Consider the following 20587-nt stretch of genomic DNA (forward strand, 5'->3'; position numbering starts at 1 on the left):
TCCCACAGTGCTGTTAGGTCGGGAGCTCCAGGATTTTGACACAGCTATGATGAAGGAACAGCGATATATTTCCAAGTTAGGAAGGTGCGTAACTTGGAGAGGAAGTTGAAGGAGGTGATGTTCCCATGCGTCTGCTGCTGTTGTCACGCTAGATGATAGAGGCCACAGGATTGAAAGATGCTGTTGAAGGAGCCTTGGCAAGTTGCTGAGCTGCATCTTGTAGATGGGATACACTGCAGCCACATTGTACCGATGGTGGAGGGAATGAATATTTAAGGTGACTATAAGGATAACATTGGTAGAAATGACCAACACATAGTCCTTGCAAAGACAAAGTCTTGTCTCGATTGTGAGGGTACCCTCCATCCTGTGGCGTGGCCACTACCACCAGCTTTAAATCAACGCAGAGTCTGGAAGGGAGTGCGAGGAAAAGCACTAGGCATACCTTAGATGAGGTATCAACCTAATGAAGCTACCACACAGGACCATCGACATGTTGAACACCAAAAGTAATAGGCTATAGACAAAGCTAAGCCATTCTGCAACCAGCACGTAACAGCAAAGCTCTGTTGCTCTACCACACCCAGTCAAGAATGGTGATGGACAGCCAGGCAACTAACAGGAGGTGAATGCTCCATGAACATCCCCTTCCTCAATTATAGTGTAGCATAGCTCGAGGGCAAGAGGCAAAGTTGATTGTCCACTCGGCACTTTTGGCTGTAGATCAATCATACCCAACCACCTCCTGAAGCCCTCATCCTCATTGATGACCGTGCCAAGCAAATTCAGTTCATTCCACATGATATGGAGAAATGGCTGGGTGCAATGGACAGAGCAAAGCCAATGGGCCCTGCACACGCTGTAGCTGCTTCTCCTAGCCAAGCTGTTCCAGTTCACCTATGACACTGGTATCTACATGAAAATACAGAAAATTGCACAGGCATGGTCTGGCCACAAGAAAATAAAATCTAACCTGGCCAATTACCAACCTATCAGGCTCCTCCTAATCAAAGTAAAGTGATGGAAGGAGTCAGTCTTCAATAGTGCCATCAAACAATACCTACTAAACAATAATCTGCTCAGCTTGGGTTCTGTCAGAACCACTCTGCTTCAGACCTCATTACAGCTTTGATCTAGATATGGACACAAGGTATAAATGCCTGAGGAGAGTAACTGAACTCAATATCAAGACAGCATTCAACACATTGTTGCATCAAGGAGCCCTAGCAAAACTCAGGTCAATGAGGGGTCAGGCCAGGTGGGGTGGGATTTGGAGGGCGGTGAGGGGGGGGGGGAGGCGGGGTGTTGGGTGCATGGGGGAGTCAAAAGAAAACCTTTCAGTGGCTGGGTTCATACCTGGCACAAAGGTGGCTGTGGTTGTTGGAGCCCCAGGTTATCACATCAGTTCCTCAGAGCTCTGTAGAGATCCTCAATGTTTTTGTCCCACTCCCCATATTCTCAGGGAAATTAAAACAATTACAAATGATTCCTTAGCAGTATTTAGATTTTTGTCCTGGAGGAATTTGTAAATATGTATTTTTGTGCACACTGATTGGGAGTGGATAGGCCCGGCTAGCTGGGAAAGGAATATGAATTTCATCCTTTTTGTGACACCGTCACTTACATGCCAAATGCAAGAACTGCACTGCTTCAACAATCAAATCCACTCAATCTCAGGAGAAGACATTCTTCTACACCAGTGCGGCATTTTCATCATCCACATCACTTATCCTTAAGGCCTGTCTGAATAATATTGCTTAGTTAGTGTCACATTATTGGCAGGGCTGTGCTGTGAACTCATGTCCACAGGGAATTGGATTTCACCTCATACATTTTGAACAAACGCTACAAAGACAGGGCTTTTCTTGTTGTTTTTCTGTAGCTTTGATTCAAATTCTTGTGCCACAGATAACTGTGACAAACATTAAAAATGCCTTGTGGCCACTACAATTCCAAGAAGCTAGTCTTGGAAGTTAAGTAGAAGCTCATATTTGTTGTTGGAGAAGGTGGGCTTGTTGATTTTAAGGTCCATTGGTCTACACAACGTGGAATCAGCAGCATGGTCCTGCTTTTTAAATGAGGAATGGCTTATCAGGTGTGCATGTCTGGAAAGAGATCAGTGAGCAAAGCATGCAGACACAAATATATTTTCCTGTTGATTGGCTCATATGAAGGGACCGGCTGAGCAACCAGATATTGATGGCAGTTGTGATGTTGTTGTATCTCACCAGGAAGCGACACTCCTCTTCAAGCAATCTCCTTTGTTGGTCTTGTTATATTAACCTGCCAATCTGACAACATCAAAAAATGCTTAAAAGTTGAAAAACTGGCCTTCTGCTGCAACTTTCCAGTTCATTCTAAATCCTGATATCGAGTCAGAAAGACGGATAAGTTTCATTATGTGCACCATGGGTCAAATTCCATTCAGAAGGGAGACTGCAAGGAGTCGGAGAGGACAAAGTCAGGCAGGATTGTGCCAATAGAGATCGTGTTGTTTTCAAAAGACTTTCTCAGAACTATTGGAGACATTATTCAAATGGCTAATTAACTCCACAACAGCGTTGCTCATTGCATCTACATACTATTATTGCTTATTTTACCATTGCTAAACCTGTGAAGTTCATATAATTGTAAATTATTTTCATTACTTCAGTCTATAAAATCTCAGGTGTGGGTTTGATATTTCAGGAATAATAGCAAACAGAGGAAGCCTTCACCCGCACACCTCCTGCCCCCATCCTCTGTCACACTGGTCTATTATAAATTTTGTGGACTTGCAAAGGTCTACTACATATATTATGGATACTTTTTAGATTTGCTCCATGCTAGTACCAAAATGCTAGGTTACACATTAGGGGGTGAGAGAATAAACCAAAACATTTACTAAACTAACAGGGATTATACCATGCAAGGTAGAACAGAGTGAAATACGGGCAAAAATCAAAAAGGTTCGTAGTCTTACAAAGAATTACACAAAATTTACAGCACAGAAACAGGCCATTTAGCCCAATTGATATGTGTCGGTGTTTATAGTCCACACAAACCTCCTCCCACCCTACTTTATCTAAACCACATCACGATAACCTTCTATTCCTTTCTCCCTCATGTACTTATTGAGCTTCCTCTTAACTGCATTTATACTATTCGCTTCAATTGCTTCTTGTGGAAATACGTCCCACATTCTCACTACTCTCTGGTTAAAGAAGTTCCTCCTGAATTCCTTATTGGATTTATTAGCGACTGTCTTATATTTATGACCTCTGTTTTTAAACAGAAACTGCAAGAGTTGCTGTGTTATGCCTGATATTTGAAAGAATCATAACCTGTAATGCTATAAACTTACTGAGGGTGAGACTGGTCTATATTAGCACCGTGTAATGAGTTTGTAGTGAATCGGCAGCCAATATTTCACCTCACCGATCTTCTTTCCATTGAAGTTTACAGAATGATAGTTCAAACACTTTTTGGGATCTTGTTTCCTAGTCTCACGGTCACTTTTACTTGGTTTGAAATGAAAATCTTTGCAATATTTTCCAAGTCAATGGAAAATAAAAACCTATGCAGGCTGTGGATTTGCTACAAACCTGTTTTGTGTTGCTGGCCAATTTCACCCCCTACTATTTCTCTATTGTGGTGTCATGGGCCATCAATATACATTTCCCTTCATTCAGGTCTGTCAGTGTGTCAGTTCCACTCCCACAGGGTTGCACATTTTCTGTGTTCTCATCATCTCATCCTGCTGTGGATGTGGAGGCGGTTTGCAAGTGTGAAAAAGTGATGGGGAGAGTAAGTTGGAGGGAAATAATAACTTAACCATTCCAACTTGGAGGGCTAGAAGTTTCAAAGTGGCATCTTTCTGGTTTCTCAAAAAATCAGACCTAATTTTAATGCATGATAACCATACTCTTAATTCACAGTACATTATGTTTGCCTAAGAGATTAAGTTTTAAATTCAGTTCAGGAAGATTGGCTGAAGATGTTTCCGTGCTTTTCTCCCAGTGCTGTCAACACTGAAGAAATGTTAGGAGTGAGTTTGATGAATTTATATTAGTCGATCTATACACAGGACATCAAGACAGTAGTCTTCAGATGAAATGGAAGTAGAAGGTGTGAGGTAAATGGACCGGGATTTAATTCAGTCTCCATTTTAAAGTCATTCCTTTCATTTTTTATATACAGTTGTTTCACATTATTACCAGTTGATCTTCCCCTGGTGTTGCATTTGGTAACCTGGAGAATATGGCCTCTCGTTTAACTGCCTTTGATATCTTTGTTTTGCTGTTTGTCTGTCTCTTTCCTCTTCATCTTCTGTCTAAATCTCTTCCCCCCAACTTTTTTTTTGCTTCCTCTGTCCTTTTCTGCTCCTCATTCTGTCCTTCCTTTTCCTTCAGATGGGTGGTGGATGGTATGGTGGTGTGAAACAGCGGGATGTCTCACAAGTATAATTAATTATTTTTTCCTAGCTGTCAACAAAACAAAGATGAGATAATGAAATGGCTTCAAAGCACAGCCAGTGTTTGTTTTGCAAAAGGTAAATTAACATTTCTTTTAAGAACTCTTCTCTGGCTAGGTTTTTGTACCTCTGCATACACCAGAACTCAATTTTCCATTCATTGAAATGATTTGGCGGAAAATCGTGGGCTTGCGAATGAAGTAGTGGAAATCCCCATTCTCTACCTCACTGCCCCCTCTCTTGGTCTCCCCCATTAGCAAAGTAAATGGTGAATGAGAAAAAGTTAAAGCATTTTAAGTGCTTTGTGGGAACCCAGTGGCCAAATTATGAAACTGCAGGTGATGAGTATATACATGTTGTTATCACATAAATATAAGTAGGAATTTATGATGCTAACACAAAACTGAAACAAAAATGTGACAATAGAAAGCAAGGTTCAGAATACATGAGGTACATTTAATGTTTATGCCATTTAGGGTATAAGATCACAGAACATGCTCAAACTGTAAGGTTTAGTAGATTGAAAGTAAGATTTTTAATATATTATTGGAAAAATGTTCTTATAGGGTGTTCATTCTTAGATCCTGTTGTCATGACTTTTGTTCACACTTTTCTCCCAATATAATTTCCTATGACCAATTTTGCTATTACATTGTCAACTAGCACCCATCACAATGTAATTATAGACAAAAGAAAATAAATGGTGCAGGATTATCTTTTCTCCACAAAGCACACAAAATGATTGCTGCAAAAAAAAACTGGTGACCATTTTTTCTAAGTAACTAAAATTTCTAATATCTAAAATAAGGTTTGGAACAAAACATTCAAAAAATGAAAAATTATGTATTTCACAAATAAAACGATTGAGCATATTCATTGAACTTTTTAAAGTTTTTTAAAAATGTCTTCTTCAACATTTTTATTTAAAGGCCACAAGTGTTTCCCAAAAGCCTGGGCTTGATATTTTTGCCCAAAGCTGTGAGTCTATTAGTTAAATGCAGATTGTGTAGTCTGAGCATGTTCTTTGATGTTATGTCCTAAATGGCATAAACACTCCTATTGTTATAAAACAGTGAATTCTCTGATTGACTTTGAGGAACGCCGTGAAAGATCTATCAGTGATTACAAAAAGAATGAAACTGATTGTAAACCTGTTTGAATATATGGAGTTGACTGTCCTGTCTTTGCTCACTTGCTTCTTGGTGATGAAACAATCTTACCTGATGAATCCTGATAAATGCTCAGTATATTACAGCAATTAAATCAGTGGAACATGTTCTTTGGCTAAATTTGAATGATCTCTATGGCAGATGTCTCATGAGATCTTCACTAACAACTCTGCTTGTTGAATATTTTTGAATTTAAATTACTAATAGCTTCAATCAGACACACATCCCACCATTGATTACTGATGCTCTTGCTATTTTTGAAATGTTGCATATCATAGGTTACATCTTGTTTCCCTTTCAAGTGGTTAAATGCCCTTTTTTTGATTTTGCCAGCACACAAATCAAAATTTCGAGAAGTGTAATTTTGCTCCAAGTGATTTTGTTAAATAGAATTTTGATAGCAGGAATGACCAAAAATCAACCAATCGTGATGCACCTCTAGTATTGCTCCTTCATAATGACATTAGCAGCAATAAAGGGACAGAGCGACGATGACTGGACAACGGCCAGAATTTAACATTGAGGCGGAGTCTCGCCCACCAGCTGAAAAGTCGGGGTCGAGCCTGCCTCTGCCAGGCCTGGAAGCCTTGCTGCTATTTTGCGTGGCCCGGGCCATTAATTGGCCTTGGTCTGGACTTCCGCCGATCTGAGGCAGGAGGCCTCCAAGAGCTGCCGGCCAATCAGTCGCAGCAACGCCATTGGGAGTGGTAGTCACTGCTGGGACTGCAGCCAGCAAGACGAGGAATGATGGGCATCGCCCTTCAAAGAGGTAAGTTGAGGTCAAGACCTGCCAGGGACAATCGGCCCTGCCCCAGTGAGGGGAGGGGGTTGCAGTTGGGTCAGAGAGCAGGGCAGGGGGTTAAATTTAGTGTGGGCGGCCCTTGCTGCTGGGGGGCGGGGGGGAGCACTTCATAGGAAACAGAGTGCCCGATCAGAAGGGCTTTCCCACCCAGCCTACAAGGAGGCCACCTGATATTACTGGGCGGCCTCCTCAGGTGCTTAAGTGCCCATCCCCCACTGGTAAAATACCAGCAGCGGTGGGAAGAGGCCATTAAGTGGCAATTAATTGGCCATTTAAGGGCCTTAATTGGCCTGGGGTGGGTGGGCCATCTACCACGTCTTCCGCCATTGGCAAAATAGCGGTGGGGGCAGGTAGGTGACAGGCATGGCACCCCCTGCCTTCCACACGATTTTACATCCTTTCGCCTCCTAGCCTGCTCCCAGGGGTGGGGTGTGTTAAATTCTGGTCAACAGTGCTGGCTACCATTTCTTCAATACATGGATGGGTTTAACTCACATCTTGCTTCACTTAGTATTATTTCTCCAAGTTCCAATGTACAGTGTAAACAGCATTTATTTTTTATTCATTTACAGCATGGGGCATCACTGGTAAGGCCAGCATTTATTGCCCATCCCTAAGTACCCTGGAGAAGGTGGTGGTGAGCTATCTGATTGAATTGTTACAGTCCATGTGGTGAAAGTATTCCCACAGTGCTGTTCGGAAGAGAGTTCCAACATATTGACCCAATGAAGATAAAGGATCAGAGATATATTTCCAGTCAGGATACTGTGTGACTTGGAGGAGAACTTGCAGATGGTGATGTTTCCATGCACCTGCTTTGGTGGTGGAGGTTATAGCTTTGGGAAGTGCTGTTGAAGAAACCTTGGCAAGTTTCTGCAGTGCATCTTATAGATGGTACACGTTGCAGCCATGGTGTGCCAGTGATGGAGGGAGTGAATGTTTAAGGTGATAAATGGAGTGCCGATCAAGAAGGATACTTTGTCCTGGATGGTGTTGAGCTTCTTGAGTGTTGCTGGAACTGCACCCATCCAGGCATGTGGAGAGTATTCCATCACACTCCTGACTTGTGCCTTGTAGATGGTGGAAAGGCTTTGGGGAATCAGGAGGCGAGTCACTCGCCACAGAATTCCCAGCCTCTGACTTGCTCTTGTAGCCAGAATAATTATATGGCTGGTCCAGTTAAGTTTCTGATCAATGGTAACCCCCAGGATGTTGATGATGGGGGAATTCAACAATGGTAATGCTATTGAATGTCAAAGGCAGATGGTTAGATTCTCTGTTGTTGGAGATGGTCATTGCCTGGCACTTGTGTGGTACGAATGTTACTTGACACTTCTCAATCCAAGCCTGAAAATCATCCAGGTCTTGCTGCATGTGGACACGGACTGCTTCATTGGCTGAGGAGTCGCAAGTGAAACTGAGCCCCATGCAATCATCAATGACCATTCCCTCTTCAAACCTTATGGTAGAGGGAAGGTCATTGATGAAGCAGCTGAAGATGGTTGGGCCTAGGATACTACCCTGAGGAACTCCTACAGTGATGTCCTGGGACAGAGATGATTGACCTCTAACAGCCACAACCATCTTCCTTTGTGCTCGGTAGAACTCCAGCCAGTGGAGAGTTTTCCCCTGATTTCCATTGACTTCAGTTTTATGAGGGCTCCTTGATGTCCTGTGTAGTCAAATGCTGCCTTGATGTCGAGGGCAGTCACTCTCAGGTCACCTCTGGAATTTAGCTCTTTTTTCCAAGTCTGGACCAAGGCTGTAACAAGGTCTGGAGCTGAGTGGCCTTGGCAACACCCAGACTGAGCTTTGGTGAGCAGGTTATTGCTGAGTAAGTGCCACTTGATAACACTGTCAATGACACCTTCCATCACTTTGCTGATGATTTGAGAGTAGCCTGATGGAGCAGTAATTGGCTGGATTGAATTTGTCCTGCTATTTGTAGACAGGACATACCTGGGCAATTTTTCTCTGTGGGGTAGAGGCTAGTGTTGTAGCTGTACTGGAACAACTTAGCTAGGGGCAAAGTTAGTTCTGAAGCACAAGTTTTCAGAACTGCAGTTGGGATGTTGCTGGGGCCCAAAGTCTTTGCTGTATCCAGCGTACTCATCCATTTCTTAATATCACATGGAGTGAATCGAATTGGCTGATGATTGATTGCTGGGGGGCACCTCAGATGGAGGCCAAGGTGAATTATCTCCTTGGCAGTTCTGGCTGAAGATGGTTCCAAATGCTTCAGACTTGTCTTTTGCACTCACATGCTGAGCTCTTCAATCATTGAGGATGGGGATGTTTTTGGAGCCTCCTCCTCTGGTTAGTTGGTTAATTGTCAACTACCATTGACGACTGGATGCGGAAGGACTACAGAGGTTTGATCTGATCCATTGTTGTGTAATCTCTTATCTCTGTTTCTGCTTCTGCTGTTTGGCATGCATGTAGTCCTATACTGTAGCTTAAGCAGGTTAGCACCTAATTTTAAGGTACTTACATTTTAAGGTGTTGCTCCAAGCATGCTCTTCTAGACTCCTCATTGAACCAGGGTTGGTTCCCTGGCTTGATGGTAATGATAAAGTGAAGGATATGCTGGGCCATGAGGTTACATATTATGGTGGAATATAATTCTGCTGCTGCTGATGGCCCACAGTGCCTCATGGATGTCCAATTTAGAACTTTTATATCTGCTCTTAATTATAATCTATGCCTTTTAGGTTAGTGAGTAGTACCACACAACACAATGTGGGGTGTCCTCAGTGTGAGGAAACAGAACCTCGTCTATACAAAGACTGTGTGGTTGTCAGTCTTACCAAGAATGTCATTGGACATATGGATCTATGACAGGTAGATTGGTGAGGATCAGGTCAAGTAGGCTTTTCCCTTATGTTGGTTCTCTCATCACCTGCTGCAAGCCCAGTCTAGCAGCTTTGTCCCTCAGGACTCCACCAGCTCGGTCAGTAGTGGTGTTACTGAGCCACTTTTGGTGATGGCCATTGAAGTCCCCCACCCAGAGTATATTCTCTGCCCTTGCTACACTCAGTGCCTCCTCCACGTGGTGTTCAACATGGAAGAGTGATCAGCTGAGGGACAGTGGTAGGTGGTAATCAGCAGGAGGTTTCCTTGCCCATGTTTGACCTGATGCCATGAGATTTCATGGGATTTGAAGTCAAGGTTGAGGACTCCCAGGGCCATTCCCTCCTGATTATATCCCACTGTGCTACCACCTCTGGTGGGTCCTTCCTGCTGACAGGACAGGATGTACCCAGGGATGGTGATGGAGATGTCTGGGGCAATGACTGAAAGGCTTGATTCGTTGAATATGACCATGTCAGGCTGTTGCTTGACTAGTCTGTGGGACAGCTCTTCCAATTTTGGCACAAGTTTTCAAGTAGAATAAATCCTGACAATATTAACAGAGCAATTCAAACTGACCATGTATCACTTCTATTTTCCATAACTGTCATTGCTCCTGTGTGGGAAAGAAGGAACTTGTTTTCAAATCTGGTTTTTATTAAATTCAAAGGATTTGCAATTTGCTTCACTGTTTTTCTCATAAAATCTCACTGTCGGTAATTTTGTGACCTTATTTTATTTAGAGATACAGCACTGAAACAGGCCCTTCGGCCCAGCGAGTCTGTGCCAACCAACAACCACCCATTTTTATACTAATCCTACATTAATCCCATATTCCCTACCACATCCCCACCATTCTCCTACCACCTACCTACACTAGGGGCAATTTACAATGGCCAATTTACCTATCAACCTGCAAGTCTTTGGCTGTGGGAGGAAACCAGAGCACCTGGCAGAAACCCACGCGGTCACAGGGAGAACTTACAAACTCCACACAGACAGTACCCAGAACTGAACCCGGGTTGCTGGAGTTGTGAGGCTGCGGTGCTAACCACTGCGCCACTGTGCCGCCCTTGGCAGAATAAAACCCACATGAAGCTTTTGAAAGCTTTGCACAGAATGAATGTTTCTGTGAGAACTGCTAGTTCTGAATTAAAGCCCAGATATGTCTCAACATATTCACAACTTGCACTTATATAGCACCTTTATCATAGTAAAATGATCCAAGGAGTTTCACAAGAGCACAGGAACATAGGAGTAGGAGTAAGCCATTCAGCCCATAGACCCTGCCCCTCCATTCAATATGATCATGGCTGATCATCCACTTCAATGCCTTTTTCCCCACACTATCCACATATCCCCTTATGTCATTTGTATTTAAAAATCTGTCAATCTCTGCTTTAAATATACTCAATGACTGAGCTTCCACAGCTCTCTGAGGGAGAGAATTTCAAAGATTCACAACCCTCTGAATGAAGATATTTCTCCTCATCTCGGTCCTAAGTGGCTTCCTCCTCATTTTGAAATTGTGTCCCCTGGTTCTAGACTCCCCAACCAAGGGAAACATGTTAGCTGCATCGACCCTGTCTATCCCTTTAAGTATTTTGTAGGTTTCAATGAGATCACCTCTCAATCTTCAAAACTCTAGAGAATACGGGCCCAGTTTCCCCAATCTCTCTTCATAGGACAGTCCCATCATCCTGTGAACAAGTCTGGTGATCCTTCATTGCACTCTCTCTATGGCAATAATATCCTTCCTAAGGTAAGGGGACCAGAACTGCACACAGTACTCCAAGTGCGGTCTAACCAAGGTTCTATACAATTGAATCAAGACTTCGCTACTCCTGTGCTCAAATCCTCTTGCGATGAAGGCTAACATACCATTAGTCTTCCTAATTGCTTGCTGCACCTGCATGTTAGCCTTTAGTGACTTATTGCCGAGGACATCCAGGTCCCTTTTGTACATCTACGCTTTCTAATCTCTTACCATTTGAGAAATACTCTGCACATCTGTTCCTCCTACCAAAGTGGATAACCTTACATTTTTCCACATTATATTCCATCTGCCACGTTCTTGCCCACTCTGTCCAAATCCCCTTGAAACCACTTTACATCTTCCTCACAACACACATTCCCACCTAGTTTTGTGTCATCCGCGAACTTGGAAATACTACATTTGGTCCCCACGTCCAAATCATTGATATATATTGTGAACAGCTGGGGCCCAAGCACTGATTCCTGTCTACTAATCACAGTCTACCAACGTGAGAATGACCTGTTTATTCCTACTCTATGCTTTCTGCCTGTTAACCAATCCTTAATCTATGCCAGTATAATGTCTCCTATCCCATGTGCTTTAATTTTGCTAACCAACCTCCGGTGGGGGACGTTATCAAAAGCCTTCTGAAAATCCAAGTATACCATGTCCCTTTCATCAATTCTGTTAGTAACATCCTCAAAAAATTCCAACAGGTTCGTCAAATATGATTTCCCATTCATAAATCCATGTTGACTATGCCCAATCAGATCATTACTATCCAAGTGTCTATTTATCACATCCTTTTCCCAATGACTAATGTAAGGCTAACAGGTCTGTAATTCCCTGTTTTCTCTCTCCCTCCCTTCTTAAACAGTGGGGTGATATTTGCGACCTTCCAATCTGCAGGAACTGCTCCAGAATCTATAGAATTTTGGAAGATGATCACCAATGTATCCACTATCTCCATAGCTACCTCTTTCAACACTCTGGGATGTAGAATATCAGGTCCTGGGACTTATCAACCTTCAGCCCCATTAATTTCTCCAATACAACCAAAAAAACTGACAATAACGCCAAGAAGGAGTATTGGGGCAGGTGACCAAAAGCTTCCTAAAGAGAAAGGTTTTACAGAGGAGGAGAGGGAGGTGGAGAGGCAGAGCACTTTAGGGAGGGAACCCATAGCTTAGGACCTAGAGGCTGAAGGCATAGCTGCCAATGGTGGGGCGAAGGAAATGGGGGATGGGCAAGAGGGAAAAGTTGGATGAATGCAGAGTTCTCAAGGTGGATAAAAGCAAAATACTGCAGATACTGGAAATCTAAAATAAAAACAAAAAGTGCTGGAAATACTCAGCTGGTCTGGCAGTATCTGTGGAGAGAGAAGCAGAGTTAATGTTTCAGGTCTGTGATCTTTCATCAGAATTGGCAAAGGTTAGAAAAGAATTAGGTTTTAAGCAAGTGAAGGGAGAGTCTGGGGCAGAGGATCTCAAGATGGATGTAGGATTCAAAGAGCTTATTTAGCTAGAAAGGGGCAAGGCCATGGAAGGATTTGAACATGAGGGTGAGGATATTAAATTCAAGGCATTGATGAATTGGAAGGCAATGTAGATCAGTGAGAACAGGAGTGATGGGTGAACAGGAATTGGTCTGAGTTAATATATGGGTAACAGAGTTTATGAAATCAAATATTAAGCTAATCTGCATATTTAAAAGGAGTATGCAATACTAACAACCGGTTGGGTAGTCATGTATATATGTGGAACTGCCTGGACTTCAAACTTTAATGTATTCTTGCCCTGACTACTTTTGCAAGACAATAATTCCAATAGGCATATATTCCCTTTAAATATGATCACTTCCACTGTGGGCACTGCTGTGCTGTAGTTGATTTAATACACAAGTTTCAAAATAAACCCAAATGGAGCATGCTGTTCTATTATGTTTAGGCAATGAAGAGACTGTGTGCTAAAGCTAATTGTGGTCATGTTGAATAGAACCTGTCTATCAACAATATAAGTCTTTGAAAGATATAATTCATTGAGACGGCTCCAAATATGATTTTCTAATTAAATGGTGGCTGTTCAAACTCCAGTTATGTGCTTTTCCACAGAAGAGATTTACTGTGCTGCATATTTTTGCTCATCGCTCCACGTTGCTAAGGCCTGCAGGTTCCTCCATAGCTTGGATATTGTGTTGATCACCTGATTAGTCTTAGCCTCTCAGATAACCACAGTAAGTTGTCTGGAAGCAGCATTGGAGTCAATTCGTACATGCAAAATGGAATGTGAGTGAAAGCCTATCTGGGCCCACAAAGATACATAGGGCTGATTCACAGTGGAATAGAAGAACATTGTGAATTGACTGCGCTGCAATAATGAGACAAGTGTAATAGGTACTGAAGATTGGTCTTGTAAATATAGTAAATTAAATGTTGCCTGAAGGTGCTCTTCTCTCAACCTGATAGCAGCACTGCAAAACTGGTAGAATTAGCAGAAAGCTGCTGCATTCATTTGCAGGGCTGATTCATGACTGAGAGAATTGCACCATGGTGAGGGATAAGGAACAGTCAAAGAATGATCAGTCTTTGAACTGCTCCACAGAATCCAAAACAGAGTGAATTAATGGGGTTCTGATGTTCATGCTGCCTTTTTACTAATTGATACAGTTACGAACAGGTGAGAAATATGTCCGGGGGTCTTTTGCTATCTTCACCTGGTCTTATTGTAACAGGGTTTAATTTTAAACACACTGTGTTTTGAGTTCCCCTTTTTGTGAATCCTTGTTCACAGTTTTCCAATTATAAGACAAAGAAAGCAATTCACACAGGCTTTCTCAGATTTAAAGAAGAAAGGTGAAATTTTATTCAAACTTAAAACTTAAACTCTAATACGGTTCACGCCTACGGATATACGATGCACCCACACTAGCATGCACACGCGATATACACAAGCAGATAGGAAGAGGAAAAGATAAGGTGGAACAGTTTGAGACAATATCTTGTTATAGTGCTTCGAGCTCATGGTTTAGTCCTTTTGTAAATAGTCTAGCTTTTCGTTGGGGGCCCAATAGTCTTCTTAAAACCTTGTTCACGTAGGAAACCTTTCCCTCTTTGAGTTTCATATGTTTTCACAAGATTCAGTTCCGTGGGAAGGAGTTGGAAGCAGGCAGGAGAGAGGTCTTCTTGCTTCAGTTCCAGAAGAGATCTTTACTCCATGAGCACATGGCTTTGTCTGACTTCAAAATCCTTTGTTGGAAGTTCGAATTCTCTGCAGCAGCCAGTTAGTCATGTTACTAAAACTGGTCTGACCACTTCTGTGTATTGGGGAAGCAACTACTGGGTCCCCTTTGTTCCAACATTGCTAGTACTATGCAAATGTCCTTCCAGTCAGGGCTTGCACTTTTAAGTTTTAATGATCATATGGCAAAATAATGTGTGCCTCAGTCTTGGCAGGTGGGGGGTTTTCCTGACAATGCAGTCAGACATCATTGTTGCTTTCATAGATGGCTGTCTAGGATGGTATCTAATCATCACAGTTTGCCATAAGCAGTAAAGGGTAAAGCATAGTATAGTTATCAGGACTATTTCTTAGGCTGGCATTTAATACGCACAAGAGTTATACAGGAGAATTCTTTTCACCACATTCTTCATTGCAGGTATTTAATGAGAAATGTGAAAGTCTGTTGTTATGAATTATGAAATAGTTTTCAAAGTGATAATCGTAAAATTGTTGAGTTGTTTTTGAGGGTGTAGCTCCTTTCTCCACCTTGGCTCTCCTTATGTGACCCAGAATCCCGGACAACAAAACTGCTCCCAATGGCACTGCCAAGAGCACTGAAACCAATCACTGGGAGATTAGCCATGTATTTATCGTACCCTCTCCTAGAACCTGGAAATCTGTGCATCGATTCAGCAAGGCTCTACCTTATCTACACCCACCACCAGCCCTCAGATTTCAAATTTCAACAAATTTCTCATGTCATCTCTGCCCTGTTCTCCGTACTTTATGACTCCCTGCCCGAGACCCTGCTCCAGTTCATCACTACTCCTCTTCTTTTATACTCCCATGCCACAATCACACGGTTGAATTCCCTTAGATGAGTCCATAGCTACTTTCTGCACCTTTCAGAATTCTCTGACGAGCCCGTCATTTAGTTTAGTTTAGAGATACAGCACTGAAACAGGCCCTTCGGCCCACCGAGTCTGTGCCGACCATCAACCACCCATTTATACTAATCCTACACTAATCCCATATTCCTACCACATCCCCACCTGTCCCTATATATTTCCCTACCACCTACCTATACTAGGGGCAATTTATAATGGCCAATTAACCTATCAACCTGCAAGTCTTTGGCATGTGGGAGGAAACCGGAGCACCCGGAGGAAACCCACGCAGACACAGGGAGAACTTGCAAACTCCGCACAGGCAGTACCCAGAATCGAACCCGGGTCCCTGGAGCTGTGAGGCTGCGGTGCTAACCACTGCGCCACTGTGCCGCCCATTGCCGCAACCCTAGCTAATCCATCCTCTTCACTCACCGACCTTACTGCACAAGATTCCTGCTGGGGCTAATCTCGCCAATGCCCTTCCTTTTCTGATCACCTCACCCATCACTTCCACCTTGGACTCTGCCAATTAATCAACAATACCTACTTCTCATCACATTTCCCTTCAGAACCTCTGTTCACTCGTGAACTAAGCCTTGTCTTTGATGCATTGACTTCATGGGTTTTGACGATAAATTTGATCATGCATGGGGGCATCATGCCCCTTACAGATGCCTCTTCAGCTGGCAAAACTTTCAACCACCTGCCCTACCCAAATGTTGGTCGTAGTGGTGTGTTCCTTATCCCAAAATTATACCTTGGTGACTCCCCTACTCCTTGGCATCTAACCTCTCCAAGAACCTTACCATGTTCCAACCCTCTCGCCAAATCCTTGTTCTCCATCTCCCTCCCAAGCATCAATCTGAGTTTTTCACAGATATCCTCTCAACTTTCCTCCCTCAACCTCTCCATCTTTTTTCCATCTCTTCTTCCATCTCCCCTCAGGCCTCTCACTAAGCCCATCACATTCAAGAGATCCACTTCCGACTCACTTGACCCCTTTCACAGGTATGGTAGCATAGTGGTTATGTTGCTGGTCTGGTAATCCAGAGATCAAGACTAATGATCCAGATTCATGAGTTCAAATCCCACCACAGTAGCTGGGGAATTTAAATTCAGTTAATTAAATAAATCTGGAATAAAAAGCTTGTAACAGTAATGGTGACCATGAAACTACTGGATTGTTGTAAAAACACAAGTGGTTTACTAATGTCCTTTAGAGAAGAAAATATGCTGCCCTTACCCAGTCTGATCTATATGTGACTTCAGAGCTACAGCAATGTAGTTGACTCTCAACTGCCCTCTGACATGACAATGGCTTAACAAGCCATCCAGTTGTCTCAAGCACAATTAGGGCTGGACAATAAATGCTGGCTCTTCCAGTAATGCCCACATCCTTCGAATGAATAAAAATTCCAACTAAACTGCTCATCACCCAATTTCCCTTCCTGGTTCCCATGTTAGCAGACATTGTAAATGGTACCCTCTTTCAAACTGGCCACCACATTCCTCCTCGATAGAACATCTACAACACTTCTGTCCTTGCAACCAACCATTCCATCCCTCTCCAAAGTCCTTGAATATGTTGTCACCTCTCAAATCCATGCTCACCTTACCAACAATTCCATGCTTCAAATCTCTCCAATTCAATTTCCACCTCTGCCACTGCACTAAAATAGCTCTATTCAAAGTGATAAAATATACCTTCTTTGAGTGTGACTATGGTACATTTTCCCTTCTCATCCTCTGCAGCCACATGCTCAACGTCTTTCCTGTAATGCCCAGTTTGGTGGGACTACCCTCGATTGGGTTCATGCTTACCTATCTGATGTAGGCAGAGGTTCTCCAGCAATGGCTTCTCTTTCCATTCCCAACATTACCTCTGGAATCCCTCAAATATCTATCCTTGATTTCCTTCCCTTCCTCATCTACACGCTGTTCGTTGATGACATCATTTGTCAGCTCCACATGTAAGCCTCGCAGTTCACTCCAGGACCTGCCTCTGTACTATAAGACTGCTTACTTAACTTCCAGCACTGGATAACCCACAATTTCCTCCAGTTTAACCTTGGGATTACTGAAACCATTGACTTCAGTTCCTGGAACAAATTCTAAATCTTGCCACTGATTCCATTCCCCTCCACGGCCATGGTCTCAGATTGAACTAGTTTTTGCACCCTACGCACCCTATTCAACCCCAAACTGAATTTCTGAGCCCATATCCTCAGCATCAGAAATACTGCCTACTTCCACTTCCAGAACACTGCTATCTCCACCTCTGTCCAAACCTACCTACTGCTCAAAATCACTTCCAAACTCGACTATTCCAACACTGGTGAGCTGTCAGCCTCTCCTCCATGCATTATAAATTTCATCTTATTGAATACTCAGCTTTCTGTATTCTCTTCTGTGCCAAGTTCCACTCATCCATTACCCTGTGTTCCCTGACCTGCGTTGGCTGGCTCCATGTCCTTCAGCACCTCCAATTTAGAATGCGCACCCTGGTAAGTAATAAACTGCAATGTAAAATTTAATTGATGCTGTAAAGAAAATTATTACTGAATTTGAAATGTTTTAAAATGGATTTTACACCTTTGAAAAAATCAATAAAACAAAGTAAAATACAGATTTTGGAACATGCTGTATTGAAGTGAAAGATCGGTGCTGCTTCACAGAATTGGCATGCACACATATAATTTGTTTATATCTGAGATAAATAGAATTGGTATTCCTTTAAACTGCAAATGTCATATTTTCTTTCGCTATCTAATTGTCTCTGAATGTTGTCCATAATTGTTGCAAACATATATAATTAATAAAGCTTCTACTTTCTATAGTACCGTGATATCTTCATTTTTGACAAATGCCAGTGCCCCATATGCTAAATAATATCAGCAAGCTTTTATTCCCCCTCTTACCAAAAAAAATCATGTACAGGAAAAATGCATTTATATTGCACCTTTCACAACCCCCAGAGATCCCAAAGTGCTTTACAGACAATTAAGTACTTTTAAGGTATTGTCACTGTTGTAATGTAGGAAACACAGCAGCTAATTTACAAACAAACTCCCAAAAACAGCCATGTGATAATGACAAGATAGTCTTGTTTTTAGTAATGCTGGTTGAGCGATCAGTATTGGCCAGGACGCCAGGGAGAACTCCCCAGCTCATCTACAAATAATGGGATCTTTTGCCTGCACCTGAGAGGTTAGATGGGGACTCGGTTTTAACATCTCATCCAAAAGACGGTACCTCAGCCAGTGCAGCATTCCCTCAGTACTGCACTGGAGTGCCAGTCTAAATTTTTGTGCTTAAACCTCTGGAGTGGAACTTGAACCCACAGTATATTGACTAAGTATGGAATCTTTAAGAATATGTGAATGGGACTCCGTTTAGTATATTTTTGACAGCAGCTTCAGTCATAAATGCTTTGAGTGTTTTATTTCTTTCTGATGCCCTTTTAAACATTAACCTTTCCTTTCTTGAACCAGTGCCATGCACTTAAGTTCTGATGGTGCCAAGTGATTCTACTATAAAAGAATGTCAAATCATTGTCACTTCAATGAATGATTTCTCTGTTTTGAAACCTCTGAGGCCAACAGGGACATTTTGCCAGTTGCGAACATATTTTCCACTGTACTTTTCCCTCTTTAAAATTTGCCTCAAACACAAAAGCAGAATCTCGCAGAATGCATTCGGAACAAAGTGCAGACGCATGAAACATCTCTTACTAGCACACGCTGAAGAAAACAGTCACTTCTACTTTTATATAGCTTTGGATTTAAAGCAGGGATCCTACTGCTGTTCTAAACAGATGAAAATTAGTAAGAATCTTATTTTCCTCTTTTCAAATTTTAAACTGCTTAATTTTGTAAACATTTGTGCAGGATCTTTGTCATAAATCCTTGCTTCGTGTTTCTAATGATTCCATTGCCCTTTCTGCTCTTAATTTGCTGGACATTCTGGTTTCTGTAATTCTGTTTCTTGGTGGCGGACTCTTTTATATGAATCTATATCACAGTAATCAAGTCTATCATAAAAACTAACAGTGGACAGGTTAAAGAGCTGTTGATCCTTTATTTAGCGGAGAATGACATTTGCTTCTTGGGGTATAAATCAGTCATCCCATGAGCTGAAGGCTCAGAGTTTGGGGTGAAATCCATCTCCACCAGGTGTCCACTCTTTCCAAGATGCTATGGCAACAAGATTGGGGGCGAGGTGATTATTACTTCAGCCTTCTGTCTCAATTCCTCTTCTCGAGACAGATCCCAGCTCCCCCAGTGGTACTCCGACCTGCAGGAAGTAATGTTGCACATTGCAGTGCCAGAGGGATCAATTGCCATTCGATTGTGGGTTCACTAGTGAGGGGGTGACATCCAAGAATAAGCAGAGCCACTGAGGTTTTCTGATTATTTATGCAGCAATAAAGGGACTTACCAGGTAACAGATAAAAATGTTTTCTGCTCCACTCCATGCTAGAAACTTTTGAGAATGTGGATCTTCCTGACTTTTGCTGCTGGGCAGAAAGATTAGGAAAAAGGGGCTTCCACCACCTTTACTTTGCCTGGGACTTTAGAAATCTGGCCCAGAAGAATACAACTGAACCTGCACCTGCAGTTGGCGCAGATCCACTGTAGAGATGTTAATGAGGCAAGGGGATGGGGATGCGTTCCCGACCTCCCACTTTGCTTTCGTGCATGTTGGCCCATTGGCCATCTATTTAGGGGGTGCTCAAGTTTAAAAAAAAGAGACACTGGCACTAGTTGCAATGAGAAGCTTTTTTTTATGTTGTCTAGTGCAACACAAATGAGATGTGTGGAGTTCAGGTTAATTGAAGATCTCAAAAGCTAACAACTATATACAGTGCAGAGCTAATTATTTACAAGACTGCCTCTTGGTGTTACAGTTGCAGAGTGAGACAGGCATGTAGTCACATGACTGCATCCTGGTAATCAGCTCATTAGCATACTTAGATCTTAAAGGTACATTATTCTTAAAGGCAATCACACAACATCCCCTTTCTTTCCAAAAATAAGTCTTGTATGCTAAAAGTAAGAAACACATAAAATTAGAAAACATCAAAATTATTTACACAAGCATAGAGATTATGATCTTTACAAATATAGAGGCTTAGGAGTCCATATATGGTTTTGGTGGTTTGACAACTCTTCCAGATCTGGTTATGGTATAACCTTCTGGGGATGTGGATTTCACCCTTGGCTCTCCTGGGTTTAGAGGCATGTTGTCAATGAGTTGGCTGCCTTCCTGTTGTTCTGTCACACCCCCACCGTCGCAATGTGCTCCCTCTCTCAGTTGACTTCCGTTCCTTCTAAACACCGCTCCGCCAGATGTTGTAAACTCATAGGACCTAGGCTCACCACACACTCCAGATGCGTCTGCAGGCAACCATGTTTTCGTAGAAAGATCGAAAATAGGAGCAGGAGTAGGC

General features: G+C 42.5%; 1 protein-coding gene across 8 annotated transcripts in view; it reads left to right on the top strand.

Annotated features, from left to right (window-relative positions):
• LOC137375197 (rho guanine nucleotide exchange factor 4-like) overlaps positions 1 to 20587 on the top strand; it is a 578050-nt gene that overhangs the window by 479185 nt on the left and 78278 nt on the right. The window contains exon 1 of one of the 8 annotated variants that reach the window (XM_068041988.1): positions 17589 to 17642. The exons of 6 other annotated variants lie outside the window; for them this stretch is intronic. In XM_068041988.1, coding sequence (XP_067898089.1) covers positions 17631 to 17642 — 12 coding nt within the window. In that variant the 5' untranslated portion in view covers positions 17589 to 17630. Of the gene's footprint in view, positions 1 to 17588; positions 17643 to 18919; positions 18963 to 20587 lie in introns of those variants that run through there. One more of the 8 variants, XM_068041991.1, reaches the window with a different exon arrangement.

Source organism: Heterodontus francisci, chromosome 11 (assembly GCF_036365525.1).
Source record: "Heterodontus francisci isolate sHetFra1 chromosome 11, sHetFra1.hap1, whole genome shotgun sequence".
Classification (NCBI taxonomy): domain Eukaryota; kingdom Metazoa; phylum Chordata; class Chondrichthyes; order Heterodontiformes; family Heterodontidae; genus Heterodontus; species Heterodontus francisci.